Genomic DNA, 24,801 nt, shown 5'->3' with positions numbered 1-24,801 from the left:
TCACCTGGTAACAGTACCCCAATCTCCCTTCAAGGAACCACCTCTCTGCACTCTCCGTCCATGTGTTTCAGGAAGCTTTAAGACCTGCTGCTGGTTCCAGGGGGTGACTTGTGACACAGTCTTGCCAACTCAAAGCCTCAAAGGTTACTGATTGTTATTGTTTAGACCTGGAATGTCCCCTCCCCAAAAGCTGCGTTAGGCAATGCAACAATGTTTAGAGGAAAATAGATTGGATTAGGAGGACTCTGACCTCATCAGTGGATTAATCCAGTTGATGAATTAATAATGTGAATGGACTACTAGGTGGAAATTGTAGCAGGTGAGGTATGGCTAAAGGAAGTGGGTTATTAAGGGCATGGCCTTGGGGACTATTTCTGTCCCTGGTCCCTGCCTGTCTCCCTCTGTTTCCCAGCTGCCATGAGCCGAGCAGCTTTCCTGTGCCATGCCTCTCCGCCATGATGTTCTGCCTCACCATTGGGCCCAATGGAATTGGCCCATCTTGGACTCTATAAATCTTGAGCCAAAATAAATATTTCTTCCTCTACCTTGTTCTTATCAGGTATTTTGGTCATAGCAAAGAAAAATTGACTAACACACTGGTCATAGAAATGGGCAAGTGACCCAAGCTGGCCCCCGTAGCCTGACCACATCCTTTGGCTGGTGCTCTAGGGATTGAACAGTATCTCTGGGCTTCTATCTGGCAACACATGAGCCCAGAGCTTCTATAGACTTTCACTGAGATGGCTGCTCTTGAGAATGAAGAAGCCTATGTATTGGAGACAGGAAGTGGAAAGAGAAAGAAACTTAGGCTGAATGACACTACCTGAGCCCTTGGATCCAGCCACGTGTGAAGCCAGTTCTGCTCCTGGACTTTTCAGAATGAAAAACAAATTATGTGGTCTTCGTTGTTCTACTTAAGCCACTTCGAAATAGGTTTCTGTCACTTGCAACCAAAAAGTCCCGGTCACCAATACATTGAGTTTAATCAAATTTCTCTACAGCTTTGTTGAACCCAGAGTTCTAATGCCCACATTCACTTCATCAAAAGCCAAAGCCCCAAGGGTGGTTCATGAATGTGTTTCACATAAAGGTAAGTATTGTGAAAGCTGCAGAACACAATAGTCTGAAGCTATCCTTCCTAATCTTTGTCACGTGGAGGCACATCTGGGACATTGAGGCACAGTGGAGCACTGAGGTAACTGGCCCAAGGACTCGTGCTTCGGAAGCCCCTGCCAATCATCCCAAGACCCAAAGGGACCAACATCAGCCACCCTATTACCACCATGCACCAGTGGGCAAGACTGGGGACCAGAATAAGGGTGGCAGGGGAGGGGAGAATGCCTCTGAGCATATCCTCAGATGAGTCTCCTCTTCACAAGATGGGTGACCTGCTTCCTCCAACAGCGCCTGCTTCGACCTCCATACACCATTCTGGAACAAAGTCCTTTTAAGTCATGAGCATTTTTTCAAAATCAGCCTGCCAAAGCCCAGCCGTTTCTGTAGAGCCAGGCCTTCTGGGGCGTGTGGCTCTGGATTCGTGGGAAGGACACTGAGCTCTGCTGAAACTGCTTTTGCTCACTGCAGCAGACCCAGACACCCGGCCAAGAAACAAGGGGGCGAAAGGTCAGCGGGTCGGGGGTGGAGGGAGGAGTAGCCCAGAGCCCGGCCAAAAGAAGGCCATTATTTAGGAAATGATTGAAGAGTTTCTTCAAAACTGGCCAAAAGAGTCATTCTCTTTGAACTCTGGGGGTTTAAGAATGCTGAGCACCCAGTCTGCAGATTTTTTTCTGTTGACCCGCTGTGGTCAAATGAGAATGGAAGGGTGGAAAGAGTTTCTTCTCTTTATAAATTCAGTAGCTCAGCTTGGTCCAGGAGAGAAAAGAAGCTAAACAAAGGCCGGCTGCCATTGCCTTTTTCCAACAGCCTCATCGTCCCGCAGACGGAACACTCATTACTCAACTTCCTTGGCTGGGCCCCGCCCGCAAGCCAACAGACATGACAGACCCACTCTAGACCCAAGACAGGAGGTGAGGGACTGAGGGAGACACAGAGGTGACCAGGACACCAGGCTTTAGTCAGGAGGGTGCAGACGCATTTCTGCCTGAGGTAGATGGTGACAAATGCCCCAAAAGTGGCTCAAGCAAACCATTTGGGGAACTCGGGAAGGCAGGAGGTTGCAATGGGTTTGGGACAGGAACAGTGAGGCCCTAGGAAGGCCTCGTAGGAGAAGCTGCATATGGGTTGAGTCATTGAGGATAAGGACAAAGAACGGTGTTCTTGGTGGCCTCGGACCTCAGACGGGTTCCCTCTGGAGGAGGAAGACTGTGCCCTGCGGTATTGGGTGATTTCTGGCCCCTCAAAATTCACAAGTTGAAGCCCTAACCCCGAGTACCTCAGAACACGACTGCATTTGGAGAGAGTCTTCAAAGAGGTATTAAGCTAAAATGAGGCCCTTAGGGCTGGTGCCCTTCTCCAAAGAGGACCTTTGGACACACACATGCACAGAGGGAAGGTGAAGTGAAAACACAAGACGGTCAGCTAGAAGCCACAAGGAGAGGCCCAGAATGGCTCCTTCCCTTGCTGCCCTCAGATGGAACCAGCCCTGCGGGCGGCGCCTGCATCCTGGACTTCTGGCCTCCAGAAGACGAGGCGATGAATGTGTGTGGTTAAGCCACCCAGTCTCTGGTACTTGGTCATGGTCACTCCAGCAAACAAATACATTCCACAGGCCTCCCCAGCCCGAGCGCCTCCCCCACAGGAGGCGCTCCCCAGGCTTCCAGAGGAAAGGGACTGCCTTGTCCCTTGCTGCCCCCCAGGGTTCTTGTTGACAAGACCCTATTAGCATGCGTGTGGCTCTCAGGGCTTGATCTTGGAACCCCACATCCTCTTCTTCATGGTCAGTAGGCTGCCCTGGAATGTGACCCTGGCAAGCCTTCCCTCCTCACGAGAGCCAAGCCAGGACGCACCATCTCCTGTTGTCTTGAGGACGTTCTATCTTATTAACCCATGTGTGGCTTCTTGCCTGAGAAAGTCCCTGAGACTCCTGCCTGATTTTTGCACCTGTGGAAGGAGATAATGGTGGCAGCCACCTCTCTTCCATCTGACCACTACATTTTGAGCTTCAATGTGGAAAGCACAGAGCGGATGGTTCACACCAAGGGTGAAGAGCGGATGGTTCACACCAAGGGTGAAGAGCGGGTGGTTCACACCAAGGGTGAAGCTTGGCCTGTCCACGCAGCACGTCAGGAAAGAATTTCTGGGCAACCTAGGCCATGGGCCCACTCTAAAGCGTTGTTTTATGCCTCATCCCAACAAAGCCACCTAGATTATAAAAGGCAAGATGGAAGCAGCCCGTCAGGAATCCCAATGTTGTAGTTCTGAGACTCCGTGTGGGGCACTATTCTCCCCACTGCTGGGCCACAGTGAGCATCTGAACTCACTTGGTGCCCAAGGTCGTTGGGCTCTGAATCCCATCTCTTTCCACAACACAGCACTGGCTTGGGGCCTAAATGCAGCCGTTGGTCTTTATTCTCATTCTACAAATGGCCTGCTGGGTCCATCTTGAGCAAATCATATTGCATGGCGTCTCTGGTCTCCAGATTTCTCAGTTAAACTATAAATATCCTTCCTCTCTGAGGTCCCCTTGATTCTCTCAGGCAGAATTAGTTGCCCCATGATACTTGGCCACGGCAGCCACACGGTGGTCTCTGCAAGAGCTGGCCACTCCACCTTCTGAAGCTCCTTGCATGAGGAAGGGTCAGGTTGGCCCAAGCCTAGCCTTGGCACTCCCCTGCCCACAGGGACAGCTTTGAGGGGTCTACAATGACCTCAGATCTCGTCTTCAACCCCCTTTTGTCAGAGAAGATGAAATTTTATGTTTAAAACTCAGTTGTAGGGGCTGGGGTTGTGCCTCAGAGTACAGCACTCACCTAGCACAGGCGAGGCCCTGCGTTCAGTCCTCAGCACCACATAAAAATAAATAAGTAAAATAAAGGTATTGTGTCCAACTACAACTAAAAAATAAATATTAAAAACAAAAAAACCTCATCATAGTCTGAAAAAGTCTCAACTTTATTCTTCTGAAGTCAGAGTAGGAGGCCTCAGACACCGAGGGCTCACCAGGGCCACCTAGGGAATCATGACATTGTGCTGCACAAGTCAGTCAGAAACTATTTTAATTCACTCACCCAGAACGTTCCCTGGGGTTTAAGCTGCGGGGCCTGGGCTGGGCGCACAGTTGGCTTCTTAGAACCTGGGGCTGACGAGCCCAGGGTCAAGGCTTCTCTTGGTGCCCATCTTCTTCTCACAGAGGGCAGCCTCGACCCACGGTCACAGCCTGCGCTCTGACCCAGGCCAGCTGTCCTTTAATCCCCTGCCCTTTGTCCCAGGGAAAAGAGCCACGGGGAGCTCTTCCCCACCTGCAGGTGGGTGGGCTGCCCTTCAAGGTTTAAGCACACCACCACCTGGGACCCCCAGGCGGCCAGATGTCCTGGGGCGCGGCTGGAACTCTGACAACCCTCTTATAAAAGGCAAGAAGGAGAACACTATTGAGCTTGCTCTCACTGCGCTGTTCTGAGAATGGTGGACCAAACAGCATTTGAAAGAGCAAAACACCAGGTTCAAGTGGGAATTATTACAATTACGGCCATCAACTGGGGAGGCAGCCACTGTAGCCAGCCTCCCGCATTGACCCAAGTCCAATGTGTCACCTGGGATTTTATGGAAACTGTCTATTCACAAAACAAATGACCCGAGCAAAGGCTCAAGAGTGGAAAAGCAAAAGAGAAAAGGGAACAGAGACAAGAGATCAGACCAAGGAGCTCCCAGAGGCCCGGCTCATGCTCAGCCTCCTTCTATCTCAGGCGCAGGATAGGAACGGTAGGTCCTCTGTACACGGATCTGCAGACTCAGCAGATTCAGCCAACCACAGATCAACTCTCCCCCAGGCAGGGCCGGGGGGACCGAGGCCAGACAGTTCCCGAACAATGCAATAACACCTGTGTACGCAGCGTCTCCATTGTGTTAGGTATTCTAAGTCATCTGGAGAGGATCTAAAGGACACGGGGGTGGGGGGGGTGCGTACGTTACATGAAAATACTATACCTCTTTATAGAAGGGGTTTGAGCATCCATAGATTTTGGTATCCAAGGGCATCTTAGGACCAGCCCCCGTGGATAATGGATACCAAGGACAACTGTATTAAGCAAGGGGTCCTGACTGAGTCTTCAGTCAGTTTACAAATGTCCATCAAGCACCAGTGGTGGGCCAGGCACGAGAGAAATAGCAGGAAACCAGCTAACATCTCTCCCCTTCATGAAGGAGACAGCTAAGAAACGGAACAGGCAGTAAACAAACAAATACCCACAAGACAGCTAGTAGCCAGGGTCTCCCAGTGTGGACTCCAGAAGCTCAGCATTACCTTAAGCCCCACCCAAGACCTACTGAGTCAGAAACCCAGCAGTGGGGCCCAGTAATCTGTGTGTGAGGCCCCAGATGATTGCACACATGTCCCTGCTTGTGATACACAGTGACAAACCTGTGATTGGGAGTAACTGTGGCATTTAGACAGGGTAGTGAGGGGAGGGCTCCTTAAGGTGTTGGCATCGGAACAGAGCTGAAGCCTGGAAGAAGAGAATGAGCCAGCAATGTGAAGAGCCAGAGGACAATCCCAAAAAGAGGGGACAGCAAGTGCAAAGGCCCCGAGGTGGGGAAGAGCCTTTGAGAGAGAGAAAGGAGGCCAACGCAGTCTATGAAGACTGGAGCATCCTACACTGTGAGCGGGTCTGAAAGTCATCCCAGACCATAGACAACCCTGGGATGCTGGGACAGTCCTGGAGCCTTTGAATTCCCTAAAATGGGAAGGAGAACACTATTGAGCCTGCTCTCACTGCGCTGTTCTGAGAATGGTGGACCAAACAGCATTTGAAAGAGCAAAACACCAGGTTCAAGTGGGAATTATTACAATTACGGCCATCGACTGGGGAGGCAGCCACTGTAGCCAGCCTCCCGCAGTGAGGAGACAATAGACCTTAGGCTGGTGCCACCTGCTCCCTGGCCTCTGCCTGTTCTCTGAAGCCAAATAGGACCAAGATAATCCCAGTAAGAGAATCTGCCTAGGGGGTCTGACTCCTGGACCCTACTCTGCTGGTCAATCTGGTCAATCTAAGAGGGCTCCTGGCTTCCTGAAGACTTTGTGTTTTACTCTGCTGCCTGTAAACCCTGCCCAGGCAGGGACGGGGTTCACATAGAACCAGGTCATCTGCCATTGACAAAGTCAGAGCCCAGTTCATCCCCCACTGGGGCCCCTTTCTCAGAGCCTCAGCAAAGTGCACACCTCTGCTTGGGCTTAAGGGAGGTCTTCGAGCTGAGCCCTGAGAACATGGAGGTGCTACGGTTGGGAAGCAGCTGTGCGGTAAGCTCTAGAGCCACGACCAAATGCAGAATCATGCCTCAAGTGTAAAGACCCTGACTCTAAGAGCTGGCTGTCTCCAGTAGTCACCTTTACCTGGCTGTCACAGCACCTGCCCATCCTGAGTGGTCAGGGAGGGAGGAGGCCTTAGAGACTGAGGTCCAGCCCCTCGCTCTGGGACAGGAAGACAAGGTCCCAGAAAGAAGGGACAAGGGACTAGAGCACCCCTACCCCACAAGCTGGCTGGAGGGCTGCGGTTAAACCCCGACCCCCACTGGCTGAGCCTCTAAACCTCCAGAATGTCCTTCTCTCACTTCTGATGTAAAAATCCTACTCAGTCCTCTGAAGAGTCACTGAAGACCAGCACGGCCACTCCCAAAGGAACCCACGCTCCTCTGAACACCCCGTGGCACCAGGTGCTCGCTCTCTCACCCATCACATCTCACGCTCCGAATCCTGGAAAGATTCTGATTAGTTACATGCACGGCCCCTCCACCCCCTCCAAACGCGCACAGCCAGAGACTCCAGGGCAGGGCTGAGTCTTGTTCATGCTTAGCACTTGGCAGGGTCTGACACAGAGAAGGGCTCCATGGATATCTGCTTAGTCAAATGGCGGCACAGCTGTGTAACACCTGTCCTGCTGGGAAGCTTCTGCCACCACTCGAGCCAGGGCTCGCCGATTGCCAAGAGTCTAGTTTTGCTGGTCTGATGTCACTGGGCCCCGCAATTTCTACCAACCCACCCAGCTCCTGCCAAGAGACCATGAACTCCTCAGGATACTGGCGGTGCCTGATTGATCCTGTCGTACAATGGATTTCTCTTTCTCATTTGAATTCTTCACATACAATTCACCGTGTGTGGCTTCTCCACTCATTCAGCAAATACTTCTCAGACTTGAGAAACGCAATGGTGAGCAAGACAGGACGTTCCCTCTGGGCAGAGAGAGGTTTAACAGTTGAAATCGTCCACTGACCACAGCTGCAGAGTGTGTGCCAGAGGAGAAGGTGGGATGCTGTGGTCACTTCTAAATTATCCCTGAGTCCATCAGTCACCCAAGCAGTCCCGCCCCCTCACGCTTCATCCTAGTTACAGCATCCCAGCAGGACAGACACCTCTCACTTATCTCAGATGCAGAAAACAGATGACTCGCCTTTGTCCCCAACAGGAATGAAGCAGGGGCTCAGGGGCTGGGTGTGTGTGTGTGTGTGTGTGTGTGTGTTTGCAATGTTTCATACAATCTTCCTCAAATCATGACCACCCCCCCTTCCCATGGGAACTGTGGAAGATGCCAATTTCATGCCGATTCCGGATGCGAAGTCTGTTCTGTCTGACCTCATTGACTCCTGGGGGACGTGTAAAGACCTGTGAAATATGTGGAGCTCATTAATCAGCTCTGGCTGGATTTCTGCAAATGTTTCGGCTTGAAGGAGAGTCAGACAGCACTGCAGAGCCCCAGCAGGACCGCCTCTCCAGCCCCAACCCGCCCGCCGTCTCCAAAGGCCATGGATGCTGGCTGCCTGGGGCAGGGCCCAGCTTTGGCTGTCCCCATCTCCCCTCTGGCCCAGTTCTGAAAAGCTGGAGGGAAATGAGAGGTCAGTCCTTGACATCTTGTCTGCCGTCTGAGGCTCTCTGGAGGGAAGGAATCCTGTGAATGTCCTTTCTCTGCCAGCCCCCAAGGAGGTGGCCCTGAGACCCTTCCCCAGGCATGCACCTCTGCTTCCAAGACAAACATGAACCTCAGGGTGGCTGTGGGGCTCCCAGGGTGTCAAAGGCATGTGATTTAAGGAATGGTGCCTTCTGGAATTGTGTGAGGAACTGGCCCTGGCTGGGGTTGGACCCCTGGGAGCCAGTGTCACCCCTGACAAGGAACAGGGCCCTGGCTTAGGGGCGTAAAGTGCACCTGTCCCCACAGACTGCCCTTAGGAGAGGACAGTAGAGGTGGGTTTCTCTGCAAGTTTACCTGGCCCAAAGCTTCCTTCCCATCAGCCCCTTAGCTAGGCTCTGTGTACATCTGCATTCAACACTCACGGTGTGTTAGCGGTGCCCAGCGCCATGCCAAGTGTGGGAGAGAGTCACTGACCATTCGGTCATCGTGTCCCTCTCAGCATCCAGCACGGAGTGAGAGGTCAGCAGTGGGTGCACTTTAAGCGAGGGGTGAGAAACCGAGTGAGGAAAGGGGTAAAGATCCCCTCTCATCCAGCTGAGTTCCATGGTGCCTCTATCCTCCTTCATTCATTATTTAACCATGGACAGTCACTTACTGAGAGCTCACCCTGCCAGACCTGTGGACCGACAGTGGACGCTGATGCAGTGTCTGTGTTCCAGAAATTACCCTGCTAGGCACCCCCTTCGCACTTCCCTGACTCCCCCCGTCTGCCTCTCCAGATAAGAGCACGTGGGCACCTGCCTGACCTCACCTTGGTGCACACAACTGGGGCCGCTGGGAAAGCCCGGCCTTCCTGCCCACAAGTTCAAGGCTGGTTGCTGGGAGGAGGCTGACTGACGAGGGCCTGGCCCAGCCCACCAGCACTCCCCAGTCAGCCTGCTGGGCCACGACACTGGGGCTGGTGTGGCCCAGGTATCCAGAACGACTGGCAGCCCAAGGGAGAGGAGAAGGAAGGTGCCCAAGTTATTCAGCAACACTCCCAGAGGCTAAAAGGGCCCCAGAGAAGCCTCTAAAGCTGCCTCTGTGGGATCTGAGCAAAGACACTACAACATGCCTGCTTTACCACAGGTAGCACACACAGGTGGTCCCGTGAGGGTGTACCGCCTAGTGATGCCAACACCATCTCAGTTCGTGAAAGGACATGCTATGATGGTCACACGTGACAAAACCAACTAAGGATGCGTTTCTCAGAAGCTGTCCCTGTATCCCCGCAGCTGGACTGTACCCCACATGTGATCCCAAACTGAAGGGGGGTTCTGCTCCCCGTCCTTCCCCTCAACTCTCCCTTCCCCAAACTCCCCGCTGGGTAAGCAGCCATCAGGCACCTGCCACATGTCTGACCTCACAACCTTGAATGGGCAGACACTCCCAAGACGTGAAGCAAACAGTCGCTGCTCTTAGGATTAAAGAGCCTGCAGGTTCCAGGAGGGCACTAGTAGGAGAGATGGCGCCATTGTTAGGGAGTTCAGCCTGGAGCCTGGACCATCGAACACGTGGAATATACCCTGTGCTCAGCCTCAAAACAACCCCACAAGCTGAGAATCAGGATCCAGCCTTGTTGATGGAACACTCCAAAGGTTTAACGCCCTGAGCCACACAGCTGCACAACAACATGGGAGCCTAACGCCCTCGCTCCCTCCACCAGCTCATGCTTCTCTCTCTCCTCCCTCCAAAATCGGCTGCTCACTCCAGCTCCTTTGGAAAAAGAGACTCACTTGAGCCTCTATTCTAACTTGAGTCTATCCAATGATAGTGACATGAAGCTGTCCTCAGCAACATCAGATCCACTGACTCATGCATGTTCTCCAGAAAGCAAATGCCTTGAGTTCACATGGTATTTTTACCTCTTTATTTCATTCCTCATAGCACAGATAGCTCCCAATTTACTGTTTCTAGCATCATGGCTGGGGTGCCAGCGGGGTCGCAGGTACCCTGAGGGCACCATTCACACAAGCAGGAGGAGAGCCGTGGAGCAACGGTACAGAAGCTACAAATTCATGTTCAGAACATATTTGAATGATTTGACTCTAGAGCTCGCCAGTGGTGTATTCAGTCCGCTTACAGCAAAATGATGTTTGGGGGGCTGGGGCAGTATAGCTCAGTGGTGGAGCACCTGACTCACATATATGAGGCACTAGGTTCAATACTCAGCATCACATAAAAATAAATGAATAAAGATATTGTGTCCATCTGCAACTAAAATATATGTGTGTGTGTGAGAGAGAGATTGAGATATGTGTGTGTGTGTGTGTGGTGTGTGTGTGTATTTGAAAAGAAATCTGCAATGAACCTCGACGGCAAAAGAGAAGCAGCAGTCCTGGCCTCTGCTTCAGCACATCCTGACAATTTCAAACTGAAATTTCGCATCACTGTTCATTATGTTGGCAACTGCCCTAGGACTCTCAGTAGGAACCGTGATAGTATCAACAAGAGAGCCAGATAATTTACCTATCTCATTGAATGAATTATTTTGAAATATCCTTCATGCTTATCACTACCTCAAAATTGTACAAAATGTTAGGTCTGTTGCCTGAAGGCGCTGCCTGAAGCCAGACATGGTGGCACCCCATAAATCCCAGCTACTTGGGAGTCGGAGGTAGGAGGATCACTTGAGCCCAGGAATTCAGGACCATCCTGGACAACATAGCAAGACCCTCATCCCTAAAAATTTAAAAATAAAAAAGAAGCATTGATCCTCTTTAAGAAGCATCATAACATGCACTTCCCACTAATTTAAATAAAATGTGGATAAATAGGCTACTGGGCACCGCTCTGGTGTCTGAGACTACTCACACCCTGGAAGGAAAGGGGCCTCCTGACCTCCAGCAGGCACTCTCTGCAGACCGGGTAATGTGTCCACTTTTCCAGAATCATCAGAGGTAGAACTGAAAGGTCCTGCTGTCTAAAGAACCACCTTCCACCCCTCCTCTCACGACACCACCTGCTTTTCACACACAACTCGCTAATTCCAGAGTGGACTATAATTAGAAGAGGCATATGAGACGGGAGCCAGGAGAAACCTGCAGTTCATTGAGAAAGTTCCCATGCTGGGCACCCGGCAGTGGCCCACAGCACAAAGGCACTGCGGCTGGGCACTCCCCTAGTGGACTCCACCCAGCACTGAGATCAGTCAGTGCAGCGGCCTCGCCACCGGCCAGTGTTGGTGAGTGCAGCCCGCTGCAGCTGGGGCAGGAGGGCCTGTCTCGTGAAGGGAGAGTTGGCATGGTCCCAGCTGAAGACGTCATGGAGCAGATGGGCTGAGCCATGCAGCCTGAGCAATCCAGGTGAGGAGGAGTTACCAGAAAATCCAGACTGTCTGGACACAAAAATGATGTCCCCTAAAGACTGGGAAGATTTAGTGTAGTAGAACATTCTGGAGCTGGAGGGGAACTTGAAAAATCACTGGTCCAGGGAATTTTGTGTGTGTGCCATGAACGTGCCTTGCAGATAGATGAAGCCCATGGACAGACCCCCCCCCCCCAGAATGATGTTCTCAAGAGTGTGAAGTAAAATTCATAGGTTACAAAGGAAACCTACTCTAGGGAGAGACAGCTATCAAAATATCTTAGAAAGCAAATGTGTGATATAGTATACATGTGTGATTATCTCTCTCTCTCTTTCTCTCTCTCTCTCTCTCTCTCTCTCTCTCTATATATATATATATATATGTATATATGCACACATATAGACATACATACATTTCTTCAGTGCATTCAATCACAAAATTAGGCAGCAGACCTAACATTTTCTATAATTTTGAGGTAGTGATAAGCATGAAAGATATTTCAAAATAATTCATACAATGTGATAGGTAAATTATCTGGCTCTCTTGTTGATACTATCACGGTTCCTACTGAGAGTCCTAGGGCAGTTGCCAACATAATGAACAGTGATGCGAAATTTCAGTTCAAAGTTAATGGGGAAAATACGAAAATAAACCCCCTGAATTATATCTACAGACCCCAGACTAAGAACCCTCATATAATACTATCACTCCTTTTTATAGATAAGACTACTTAGGCCAGAGAGACCAAGTGACTTTCATAATGGCACATAGCTAGTAAACAGTAAGTCTAGAATCAAAGGGCAGTTTCTACACCTGTTTTATCTGTTCCCTTTACCGCTCCAGCATGCTGCCTGTGCTTAGGTTTAAAATAATTCCTTTTGGGTTTTTGTTTTTTTAAACAAAAGTAATACATTCTTCCAACAAATTCAAGCAATACAGGAATTACATTTAAAAACAACGTTTCTACCTCTCGTTAAACGAAGTCCTACCTGATGATATATGGACAGACTAAGGTCTTGAACTCTAAGTGTGATCCCTGGACCAACAGCATCCTGTCAGTTGGGAGCTGTGAGAAACGCAGAGCTGGGACCCCAGACCCCTCCAGTGGGAATCTGCATTTCCTCTTGGTCAACTTCCTGGAGTCTTTCTCTGCTGAGCGCTCCTCGGAAACACAGACTAGTCTCAACTGCTACTGCCCAAGTATGGCAAGACTCCAGCCCTCGACCCCTGCAAGACAGGCCCTGTTGAAGCCACTTCCTGGGGGAAAGAATAGACACCAGAAGAACAGGACTAGGGCTTTGAAGAGGCAGGATAACAGGAGTAGGAGACACCCTAATGGGATGAGGGAAAAAATGGAAACAATAAGGCTAATAATTAATTTGTGAAGCCCTCACCATGATCCCATGGAGGTCAGCAGTGTTAGCCCTGTTTACAGATAAAAAAACGGAGGCGAAGAGAGGGTGAGCCACTGCTCAGGTCCCAGCCCACGACAGGAAACACTGAAGCAAGAAGGGGAAACCTGGGTGGTGGCCACGCGTGAACAAGCTTGCCAGGGCCAGTGCAAGGACAACTGAGCCCCCGTCTCAGGCCTGGGTCCCATTTTCTTTGGGGCCTGCTGGGTTGCAGAGACCTCGACAGCTTAAAAAACCAACCCTGGGGCTCCATGCATTGTCCTCAGGGGTGAGCCTGGTGCTTGGGTTTCAAGTTACAGCTCAAGCTGGAAGCCAGGACAGAGAATATGGAAAGAAAAGTGGAGGCCTGTTCTTCCCTTCTTTGTCTAACCACAGCCCTACCCCACGGGGCCTGAGGTTTCTCCGTGCTCTTGGCTTTGTCTTATCCACTCAGAACAAATGCCACATTGGACCGACTTCCCATGGATTTGTTTCCCAACTTAAATAAACCCAAGCTTTACTGGCATCTTGGAAGCAGATTCTCAGCGAATTCTCCTCAAGGCTTGGGGGGCAGGAGTGGGGGTGCTGCAAAGGTGGGTATGTTCTCAGCTCCGTTTTAGGTCATTTTAAAGGTTTTAAAACATTTGGCCATCAGTACATTGTCAGACCCTATGAATCTTTCCATGTTGTCATCTCAAGATCACAGCGGCCTCCTCCGAGAATCCTTCCAGTTAGCATTTCCTGGGTGATTCCCTGCAGACACTGGGCAAAGCGTTTTCTTGCATTACCTGTGAGGAAATGTTATACCCATTTCACAGATAAAGAAACACAGCCCCAGGTCTTAATAGGGAGGAAGCAACCAAACCAAGGTCAGACTCAAGACCTGACTTCCAAGTTCCAGCCCCCTCCACCCGAGGAGCCTTCCCATCTCTTCCTCTTCTGGTGCCATCTTAGGAATTTAGTGCCACCTTAGATTGTACCATACCGCCTTCCTTGACCACAGCTCTTAAGAGAGCACTACGGCATCCCTCTTTGTGCCTAGGCCAGGGCCTGCCACCATCGAGGTGTTGTGTGAATATCCATTGACTAAATATTGGCCGTCTGTCAGGAAAAATAACCCTAGAGAAAGCCTCAGACTGACTCCAACCATCTTCCAAAGGATCTGTGTGTGTTACCCTCAGCCTGCTTGGACGCCCTGATCAACAACAACGACAACAAATTTTCAGACCAAATGGGAAAATAAAGATACTGCTTGAAATTTTGCAAATGGCCAGAGGAATCTCTTTGGTCCCTGCTGAGGCCTGGCTCTAGCAAAAAGGCTGCTTCCTTAGCTGCAAAGCAGCTCATGGGCCTTCCTGGGGGAGTGCCTAAGTCTGCCCCTGAGCCAAGCTGGTTAGCAAAGCCAGGACTTGGAATGTCCAACCAGAGAGATGACAGCTGAGCCCCAGAGGGGATAAGCAGGCAGGGACAAGAGGCAGCCACTCAGGGACTGGGTCTGGGGGTGGCGTATTAGAAGAGGAAGGATTCTGAGTGGGGATTCAAATCTGGGACATCCCAGGCTCTCAGACACAGCTTCTCGGACCTTCCACAGGAACCCACTGAGCCCTCGCCATCCTTCTCCCAGATGGCTACGCAGCCAGCCCAGAACTCTGTGTGTTTTGGCTTTTGCCTTTATCTGGGTCCTGGTTGGTGACACTTCCCTCCTGCAGCCCTTTCCTTCTTGCCAGTTAGTCATGCCTGTCTGGCTTCCCAGTTGGAGAATCTGGTCACCAGATCTCCTAAGGGTTGAAAATCCGAGGGAGACATTCCAACCAGCCATGAATCCCATCACTCTTGTAGCGTTGAGCACCCTCAAGCCAAGATACCATTTTCCTTAATGATACAAAATGTTCTTGGCTTATGGATTGTGATTCTTGGGTCACTGTTTCCTGTTTGCAAACGTGTCACAAGTGACCCAGTTTTGTATCTAGGGGCGTGGGGACTCGAACCTAAGGTCAAACTTTGCTCTAGAAGGAGCAGGGTCTAGTTATCTCCAAAGTGGAACTCAAAACAACAAAATCAAGAAGGAAACTTCTAGCTGGGGGCGGTGGCACATGCCTGTAATCCCAGCGGCTCCGGAGGCTGAGACAGGGGGATCGTGAGTTCAAAGCCAGCCTCAGCAACAGTGAGGTGCTAAGCAACTCAGTGAGACCTTCTCCAAATAAAATACAAAGTAGGGCTGGGGATGTGGCTCAGTGGTCAAGTGCCCCTGAGTTTAATTCCGGGTACCCATCCCCCCTGCAAAAAAAGAAGGAAACCTTGAGACATGGGGACCCAGGGCTCTGCCTAACCTGCAAACCTGTGGGAATAGGGCTCACTCTATTGTGGACACAGGGCAGTAGAGTGAGCCCTGTTTTTTGAAAGTGGGTCTGAAATTTAGCAAAAGTGAGCCAGAGGGAGAGGGTGTCCTTCTGCTTCCTCATTGCAGACTCTCTCATACTTTATGAGAAGAAACCCAGGAATGGTAAAGGCAAGAGACCAAGAACCCTGCCTAGAAATGTTCACCAAACACTCAACTGGGTTGGATCAAGTTTCTCAACCTATTACCAGCTTACAGAAAAATAAGGGGTGCAGAAATAGATTAGATCATTTACAGACCATCTCAAGAGCACCCTTAGCCAAACCCCACTGTAGGAGATTCTCCAAACAACAACAGGCATCCTCAACAAGGACGTGACAGGGGAGCAGGCAGAGGGGACAATATCCAGAGACCTGGCAACAAGGACCCCGGTGGATTTGGGGTCTGATTTGATCAAGTCAAAAGAGTAAAGACATCAGTGAGACAACCAGGGAAATCTGCCCGCCACCCAGATGTTTAAGGATGAAAAAGGGTGACTGCCGGCTTGCCTAGGTGTGGTAATGGTATTGTGGGTTTTGAGGGAGTCTTTAAGGTATTTTTGTAAAGAATCTTTTATCCTGTAGAGATAATTCTGGAATAGTTAAGGATGGAATGATATGGTGTCTGGTATCTGCTTTAAATTAAAGCACTAAGTGGAAGGTAAAGAAGAAAGGAAATTGTGCTTATGTGGATCACCACTGAACTTGGGTGGTAAATAGGTAAATGTTCATTAGATTCTCACTACTTTCGTCCAGTCTTAACAGAACAAAAATTTTCATGAAAAAAAAAAAAAAAGCAAAAATCTTGCTGTTAATTCTGGCTTCAGTACTGGCTCTGTAAGTGCCCTTGAATGAGATTTTACTCCATTGAGTCTCCGTTTTCTCACCCAGAGCCTGACCCCAGGTTCAGATCCAGGCTCAGACCCTTACTTACTGGGTGACCTTATGTAGGTTTCTTAACTTTTCTGTGCTTTGATTTCCTCTTGGGTACAAGTAAAATAAAGGCTCCACCTTGTCAGTGGTTCTGAGGACTAAGTGTGTTGGTTCTGAGGATCCTAGACATGAAGACTGTGCATGTATGTGTCTGGGTCTTACTGGGGCTGCTATTGCTGTTGCTATTTATTATTTTTGTCATGATAAAGAGCAGATTCCTCTGGAGATACCCTCCTCTCCGAGAGCAAACAAGGCTCCAGAAATGGTTCCTGGTTCTCCCAACTTCCCCGTTGCTGGTCCAATGCTTCTTCCACAGTTTCTCTCTCTGGACAGTGACAATTCTGGACAACCCTCATTGTCTTTCCCCCACAATCTCCTTTCATCTTCCAGCCTTTTCCCAGGCCTCTTCTCTCCCATCCAGTCCTGGAAGGAAGAGCCGATAGAGAGAACTTTCCTTCCCACCCTTCTCCGGCTCTTGACCCCCTGACGCCACCTCTTACAATGCCCAGAGGGACCTCAGTGGGCCGGTTTGAAAGCCCTCTGTAAACCAGGAAACGGTGGGGTGGAGTGCAGGGAAGTCAGAAAGAACTCGGGACTTATGAATACATAATGCTGAACTTTCTGGAAATGGATGGGCCTGGTGCCAGTCCTCACTAGGGTTCCTAGATTGTATTCTTCTTACAAAAGGGCCATTATGAAGGCTCTGCATCTCCCGTGTGACAGGTTCCGAGCCACCAATGGTATGACGTCACAGGGACCAGGAGATGAATAGGTAGCCCAGCCACATGCTCATTGTCCAGGGCCTTGGAACCCTGGGAGGAGGTGTGTGGGTGGCAGTCGGACATTCCTGGGAGCCCCAGGACAGAAAATGGGTTGGTGGGATGGCCCAACACATAAACCAGAACTGCCTGCCCCACGACCACCCCCCAAGCTGGAATGTCCAGAAAGTGTCAGCCCCGGCTTGCCCTCCTCCACCTGCACACATGCAGGGGCTGGTGACTCTGCAGATGTGGCCCCAGTGATGTCCTTCTGGAAGAGCAGCATCCCCTCCCCCACTGTCTCTCTCTGCTTGTCTTTGGGACCCTTTCTTTTCCACCGATGGGAAAGGTCCTATCATCTAGTCAGGAAGCTGCAGACTGGTCGTCAGAGCAGCTGGACTCACGTTCTAACTTGCTGGAGTCCATGTTTGTCTTCTCATAAAACGGAGAGACTGGAATTAAAGGTTGTTGAAAAGTCCCTTCCGGTTAGGATGGTCTCTTGCTCTGTTGCATGTTGGAAGTAAGTATGGAGCCATCTTCTCCACCAAGGTTGAAGAGTGCCAGCTGACCATGTCCCCACACTCCTGCCCTTCATACACTCGACTCCTCAAGGTCAAGCTCACCTCCCTATCCCCTCCACCTGCACCTCTGCCCTCTCTCTCACACACCTTGCCCTTGGAGACCAGTAAGAATGCAGAAGTTTGGGTTTAGATATACTTAATTTTCCCTTGGCGCTCTGAAGGGTGCTTGTTTGCACAATACTTACATGTATTCAAATGGCCACGCACGGTCATTCACATGGACACACTGAGGACATTATAAATTCATCAACACAGTCTAATGATTGGGCTCAGCCCAGCCCTCCAGAGCCCTGAAACCAACACAGATCTCATGAGGGAGACTAATGATTTCCCACAGTTTGAGGGCATAGGGAGGAACTATTAGAAGTTCAACTCACATTTATTTTTATCACATTCTTTTATGTGTTCTATGTCTTGCATGTGCTTTCTAGATCTCAAACCATATGGTATAACAAGTATGTCTGTCATTTATAAATGTGCCTATAACAGGGGTCCAGGGTCAAAAAGAGGTAGCATATGAGTGCATGATCCAACAAGTTGGAGCCTTCACTACAGTCCACTTCCCAAAGCTGGAGGAAATTACAAGGTTTTAGACTGACCACAGCCAAGGGGACCAGGGAGCATCCCAGGTAACTCCTCCAAGGCTGTACTGACCAACACACCCAAGACTCTGTAGGGCACTGGTCACACCCTTGGCAACTCCCCTGGGGCTCCTGGCATATATGTCCACTTCCTCCCAGAGTTCCCATTAGTGAGGCTTCCTCAGGCCACAGGAACCTTGGTGCCACCCAAGGAACCCACTTTCTTCCCAGAACAGGTGGTGTGTTGTCCCTCAGGACTTCTATTGTAGGAGTCCATCAGAGTTCTGGCCCTTTCTAGAACTCTCTGGGATTCACTTACTAAGGTTGAACAAATATATTTGTTATTTAGTTGAGAAAATATGAGCTTGACCTTAAAATATATAGGAAATAGGAAGGAAGGAAGGAAGGAAGGAAGGAAGGAAAAAGAAAAAAGAAACCGGCTCTCTGGAAAACTGTGAAGCCAGCCAGGCTGAGCTCCCCAGGGAGAGGACCCAGAGACACAGGCTGCTGGAATAAGCCAAGTCTGTGGAACAGGCCACTGTTGTACGAGCACTTTGCATGGTAGCCAATGCCCCCGGGGTAGACTCACTGCAGGCAGACGGTGCCTTCAGGAAAGCGTGATGGAGAGAACGGAGAGACGCGACCACTCACCCACACACTGGTTGCCTTCGTCCATCTGGTATCCAAAGCGGCACACGAGAGGCCTTGAAATCGTGGGGTAGTTTGAAGCTGATACCGGTGGGGCAGCCGCTGGGTATGGACCCGAGTAGGGGGTTGAATAGGGATTCGAGTAGGGCCCTCGGTACACCGGGTTTGTTCGGGGGATGCATAAATACCCGCCATTCTGGTTAACACACATCATGTCACCTCGGCAGGCCTCGGGGATGGTCCGGCATTCATCAATATCTGCAAAGGCCACAGAAAGGCCAAGCATTAGTAGCCCCCCCTCCACAGTGTTCGTGGAACTTTTGTTTTATGTTTTGCATTGCTGGGGATTGAACTCAGGGCCTCATACATGCTACGCAAATGCTCTACCCCTGAGCTACATCCTCAGTCCTCACAGTATTTAAGCACAGCTTTGTACCAAGCTTGATGCAAAGAACCCCAAACACACCTCCCCAGCTCTCTTTGCAGGCAGGTGCTCCCAATTGCTGGCTGGATTGAATCAGATCATGATTTCAACCTTACCTACAAAAACCTATACTAGCACTGTCTTCAGACTTTTCTTTAAATGAACCCACATTTGAAACTCAAGTTTCTTTTTTAAATTCTACATGATTACAGAAATTAAAAAAAAAAAACTCTCCCAATTAGCACAAACAGAAGGTAACAGTAAAGGACTGGGGTTGTGGCTCAGTGGTAGAGAGCTTGCCTAGCGTGTGTGAGGCACTGGATTCAATTCTTAGCACCACAAATAAAACGTGAATAAAAATAAAATCCATAAACATCTAAAAAATATTTTTTAAAAAAGAAGAAGGTAACAGTAAAAATAAAAATATAACCATTAGAATAGTGTTTATCTGTGGATATAAAACATGTTAGGTAATCTCGTCAGCGCACACTACACTCTGAAATCATGGGGATGAACCAGTGAATTGTCCCCACTTCTATTCCACATAACAGCCAAGCAGGAGAGAAAGAGGTTTGCATTAAGAAAGACCTACACTCCAGGTGTAGTGGCTCACACCTATAATCCCAGTAACTCTGGAGGCTGAGGATGGGGGATCCTAAGCTCAAGGCCAGACTCAGCACATTAGTAACAAAAATAAAAAGAAAGACAAGTCTTGGCTGAGAGCCTGTGACAGATCTAGAAAGCTCAGTCTCGCTATTGATTGATTGATTGATTGATTGGTCCCAGGGATTGAACCCAGAGGTGCTTAACCACTGAGCCACATTCCCAACCTTTTTTATTTTTTATTCAGAGACAGGGTTTGTCTAAGTTGCTTAGGGCTTCACTAAATTGCTAAGGCTGGCTTTGAACTTGTGATCCTCCTGCCCCAGCCTCCCAAGTTGCTGGGATTTCAGGTGTGAGTCACTGCACCAGCCTAATGTTGAAGTAAGCTCCCCTGGTGCAGTAAACAGGGCCCACTTCCAGCCAGGCTGGTGCTCAGCTTGCCATTCCTAGAAGGGGAGAGGTGGTTTTCTTAAATCAGCCTTACTATGGAGAGGCCAGGGAATATCTGGACTTTGCTTCCATAGGCTGGGCCCTGTCACCAGCTTTGGAATCTGTTCCATATGGGACCAGAGACTGGATTCTGACAGCTTGCCCCACCATCCCACCTGAGAAACCTGTGCCAACTCTCACCTCAGGAAGGGGGAATGCTGAGGCTCAGCATGCAACAGTTAAAACAGGTGGGCCCTAAAAGAGGGGCTGCTGCTCCCTCTTTGTCCCTTGGAACACCGTTAAATCCAAGTGTGGCACTTTAAATCCAAGTGTAAGCTAGATTTCCCAGGGCAGGTTTTATTCCTCCATCCTCAACCTCTTTCAAGCTGTGCACAGGTTAGCCAATGTGAGCTCAGGGAAGACACAGATTTGGCCCAAGTCAAATATAAGCCAAACACTGCACACGGAAGGGGAAAGGCAGGACAGGGGCTGCCTTATTCTTGTCATGCAGCCTGCTCTCCATTCACAGCACCCTGTTCTACACTGTGAATGTCCTTCCCACCCCAGGCCCTGTCTTAAGCTGCTCCTTCCCCCTGGAATGCCATCTCGCAGATCCTATTCATCCATCAATACCCAATTCCAATGGGACTCCACCACTCTTTGTGAGCCACACAGAGAGTCACCCCTCCTCTTCTTTCGCATGGTCCATTGCTTTTGTCTCCATAACCTATCTCACTATTTTATTCCACTAACCTATCTCAGTGTTCTCAGTGTCTGTCTAGATGGTCTAGACACTAGACGGTCTAGACACTAGACGGTCTGCTAAAGAAGCACCCCCTGGAAGGGCCTCGTCCTAATCCTTGGAACCTGGGAATGTGCTAGGTTATGTGGCAAACGGGAATTAAAGTAGCAGGTGAAATTAAAGTTGCTAATCAGCTAACCTGCAGATGGGGAGCTTATCCTGGATTATGGGGAACCCAGTGGAATCACATGAGTCCTTGAAAGTAGAAGAAAAGGCAGAGGAACTGGTCAGAGAGATGCTACAACAGAAAAGGCAGCAGAATGAGAGGCAGTGGATGCCACGTGCTGACTTTGAGGATGGAGGAGGGAGCCACAAGCCAAGGAGTCAGGGAAGCTTCTAGAAGCCACAAAGGCCCTCAGCTAACAGCCAGCCAGGAAGCAATACCTCCGTCCTACAGCCACAAGAAAGTGAATCTGCCAACAACCTCATGAGCAAGGAAATAGGGAACCCCTCGAGCCCTAGTTGTACCTGGTGGTACTTGGTAGCCCTGTGGACCAATGTTGGGCTTTTCCCAGGTGGAATGCTGAGATCATAAATTTTTTGCAATCTTAGCAGCCACCTGTGGTGGTCCCTCATTACCACTGCCCTGGGAAACCAAGATGGATGGAAAGCTCTCGGAGGACAGAGCCCAGTTCTTTGAGCTCTCACAGTGCTCCACCGGGGCTCGACACCAAGAAAGCAACTAATAAAAGGGAGTCGTTGACCTCCATCATTTCCTGTCACCGTGTTCTTCCATGGCAAGGCAAATAAAGGTTTGACAATTGCCAACAACATCTGAGAAAGAAAACAGGCCTGCAATTGATCTGTTACCAAAGGTTCCCACCCGAGTGAGGGGTCTGCGGTGACACCTACCTAAACACTGTCCTGTCTGGCGATCCAGGTCAAAGCCGTTGGTGCACTGCTGCTGCAGGAAGGAAGAAATGGGCAAGGTCATTTCACTTCTTTTTTTTTTAGTTATTGATGAACCTTTATTTATCTGTTTATCTGAGGTGCTGAGAATGGAACCCAGGGCCTCACACATGCTAGGCAAGTGCTCTACCACTGAGCTACAACCCCAGCCCCTCACTTTTTTTTTTTTTTTACTATGGAAGATGCATTGCAGAGTGTTTGGGAAATGGATCTAAGAAGAAAGACATTCACGACACCAACACCTGCATCATAACCACTTATAATCATTTTATATTTTAACACTGCTTCTTTTTTTTTTTTTTTTTTGGACCAGAGATTGAACTTGGGAGCACTTGACCACTGAGCTCTACCCCAAGTCCTTTTTATATTTTATTCCGAGACAGGGTCTCACTAAGCTGCTGAGGCTGGCCTTGATCTAGCAAACCTGCCTCAGCCTCCAGAGTCGCTGGGATTACAGGTGTGACCACCCTATACTTAGCTTTATTTTTAAACTCCCTGCACTATCTCTTCATAACCCCCACTTTTAGCAGATAGTTACTGGGCTTTTCAATGCTCTAGCTATGAAGAGCAATAAAGCTCACATCTGATATGTGTGATAGCATGCCCTGCCTTCACCCCCTTCCTGGACAGGAATCAAATTGTTTTTTAAGGGCAACTCTTTTTTTAGGTGCTGTTTAACTTCTACCCCCCAGAGTCCAATATAAATCCTTTGTCACCTGTGAAATCCTCTTCCTAATTCTCAGTCCTGGACAGATAGATAATAAAAGCGACATGGCAAATGTGATGCGTTTTCTAAGAAAAGTAGGGTTGGGAGAATTCCTCCATTTCAGTCTCAGCAAAGGAATTACACATCGATGCTCCCAGAAAGAAATACAGCTCTACAAAACCCGAGGATTGTGGGTTTCATATACAACTTGAGCTATAACTTTATGCACTTGGAAAACAAACAAACAAAAAAAGATTGGGGCAGAGAGTCAGAGGGTCCTTCAGGAAACCCCCAAAGCCTGACATTTTATAGGGATACACCAAGGGGCAAGAGTTTGACTGTGGGAGCTCCCACCCCAGGCCTGCCCTCCAGTTTCAGGGGTAGGGCTTCCCCAAGCTATAGTTGACTTGTGGGTGATGGGTTTGGCCTACACTCCTGGAGAGTTAGGTGTCCCAAGGCCTTGGGTCAAGGAAGTAGAACAGAAGAGCCAGGAGGCTGTGCTAGGGAGCACAGAAGCCGGGGTTCCAGCCTACTCTCAGCTCAGCGCTGAGGGGCTCAACCCTGCTGTTCTACGCAGCTTCAAATCCTCACTCTAGACCCAACTTGCTGCACAAATTGTGCCCCACTTTCTGCATCTGGAAAATGGGAATGATCCTACTTACTTACAAGTGTTTGTAAAGAGTAAATATTTTAATGTACGAAAAGTTCCTAAGCCATAGTAAATAGAGTCCTGTGATTACTGTCCTCTCTGGGCCTACGTGTCTCCATCTATGCCCCACGAGGCTAGATTAGAAGACTCCAAGGTCCCTTTGAGATCTAAAATTCTTTGTTCTTTTTCCCAAGACCCTCCTCATCCCCAGGAACTCCAAATTCTTCTTTTTTTGTTTGTGCAAAAAACTTATTTTTTTTTTGTTTGTGGTGCATTTGAGGCAAGCACTTTACCACTGAGCTACACACCTAGCCCTGCTTCAAATATGAATATGAAAGGGAAAAATATTGTCATCCCTGCCCGCAGCCCCTCTGCACTGCTTCCAGATGGGGGCTTCTCTCGTTTCTTTCCTGAGCCAGAGACACAAGGGCAACTCTGAGTTTTTAAAAGGGATCTGCTCACATTGCTCAAGGGCTGATACATCTGGGTCTTTCCCTCCCATGACTTCTCCCAGCCCCTCACCCTGACCTACCCTCACCTGCCCGCTCCTCAATCCTCTCAGGGGTCCAGCATAAGGGTGCTCTCCCAGGTTTGGGGCTGAATCACCTAACAAGGCACGTGGGGATAACACTGCACTTAACCTCGACTCCTCCTCTAGCCTCCTCCAGGAGGATGCAAAAATGGAGGCAAACACGGACCCTCAGGCTGCAGGTGGGATCCCCAGGGCACAATCCTCCTGAAGCACTAGGGCCCATTGTAGGTTTTGACAGGGAAGATAAGGAGGCTCTCTGAGGGACATAATTGAGGTGATCCAATTCTTAGAATGGGAGTCAGGATTCTGAGCTCTAATCCCAGCCCTGCCTCTTAGAAACTACATTCCTGGGGCCAATGGCAGCTTCTCTGGGTCCCAGCTACAATCTCAATACAGTGAAGAGCTCCAATTAGGTCAGTGAAAACTCCCTCCCACCACCTTAGTCTAGGATTCTAAAATGCATGACTGGACTCCCTCATCCTAGTTTTTTTTAATACATTTCTGGATAACTTTAAAAAAAAAAAAATCTTACCTGTGCATTCCCAGGACATGGAAGACAGAGAGCCAGGAGGATGGAAACAGTGAGTATCCTATGGAAGGAGAGAAATTGCAAGTAAATCCCAAGATATAAATGGGTCCGAAGGGACTATGGGTCTCCCACTCCCCTGATGTTATGATGGTGACTTCTCCAAGCGCTCATATGGGGGAGAAGGGACACACTCTGGAGAGGCCAAGGAGGCTTCCAGATACCCTAACCCTAATCCCAAATAGAAGTTGGCCTCCCCCACTTGCTTCGTGTATCAGGATAATAAGTTGGGTCACACTGTTATTGTGTGTGAGGTGCTGGAGATGGAACCCAGGGTCTTGTACATGCTAGGCAAGCGCTTTCCTACTGCCCCTAGATCACACTTTCTTAATGAATGCTGCTTCCGAAAAGAAAGAAAGTTTAAAAAAAATGTTACTGTGAGACTCACAATGCATTGACCAGTTGAGTTTTGAACGTCTCATTCTGAGCTAGCTACGTAGTCAATAAGCCGTTATAAGCCATGATGCCCACAGACCACAACGGAAGGAGAGCAAAGTGGGAATGCGAGGCACTTTGAGTTCCACTGAAGAAA

The 24,801-nt window shown here is 49.5% G+C and overlaps 1 protein-coding gene across 2 annotated transcripts in view; it reads right to left on the bottom strand.

The window, feature by feature from the left end:
• Positions 1-24,801, bottom strand: part of Fbln5 (fibulin 5) — a 74,120-nt gene that overhangs the window by 45,431 nt on the left and 3,888 nt on the right. For both annotated transcript variants that reach the window (XM_046440636.2, XM_046440635.2), the window contains exons 2-4: positions 24,216-24,273; positions 21,740-21,791; positions 18,633-18,887 (exon numbers count right to left, since the gene is read on the bottom strand). In XM_046440636.2, the coding sequence (XP_046296592.1) occupies positions 18,633-18,887; positions 21,740-21,791; positions 24,216-24,273 (365 nt within the window). The remainder of the gene's footprint in view (positions 1-18,632; positions 18,888-21,739; positions 21,792-24,215; positions 24,274-24,801) is intronic.

This window comes from Marmota monax, unplaced genomic scaffold (genome assembly GCF_021218885.2).
Source record: "Marmota monax isolate L192 unplaced genomic scaffold, Marmota_monax_Labrador192_F-V1.1 WCK01_AAM20220418_F8-fsc00017, whole genome shotgun sequence".
NCBI lineage: Eukaryota > Metazoa > Chordata > Mammalia > Rodentia > Sciuridae > Marmota > Marmota monax.
The sequence above is the reverse complement of the archived record's forward strand: the minus strand, read 5'-3'. Positions and strand labels throughout refer to the sequence as shown.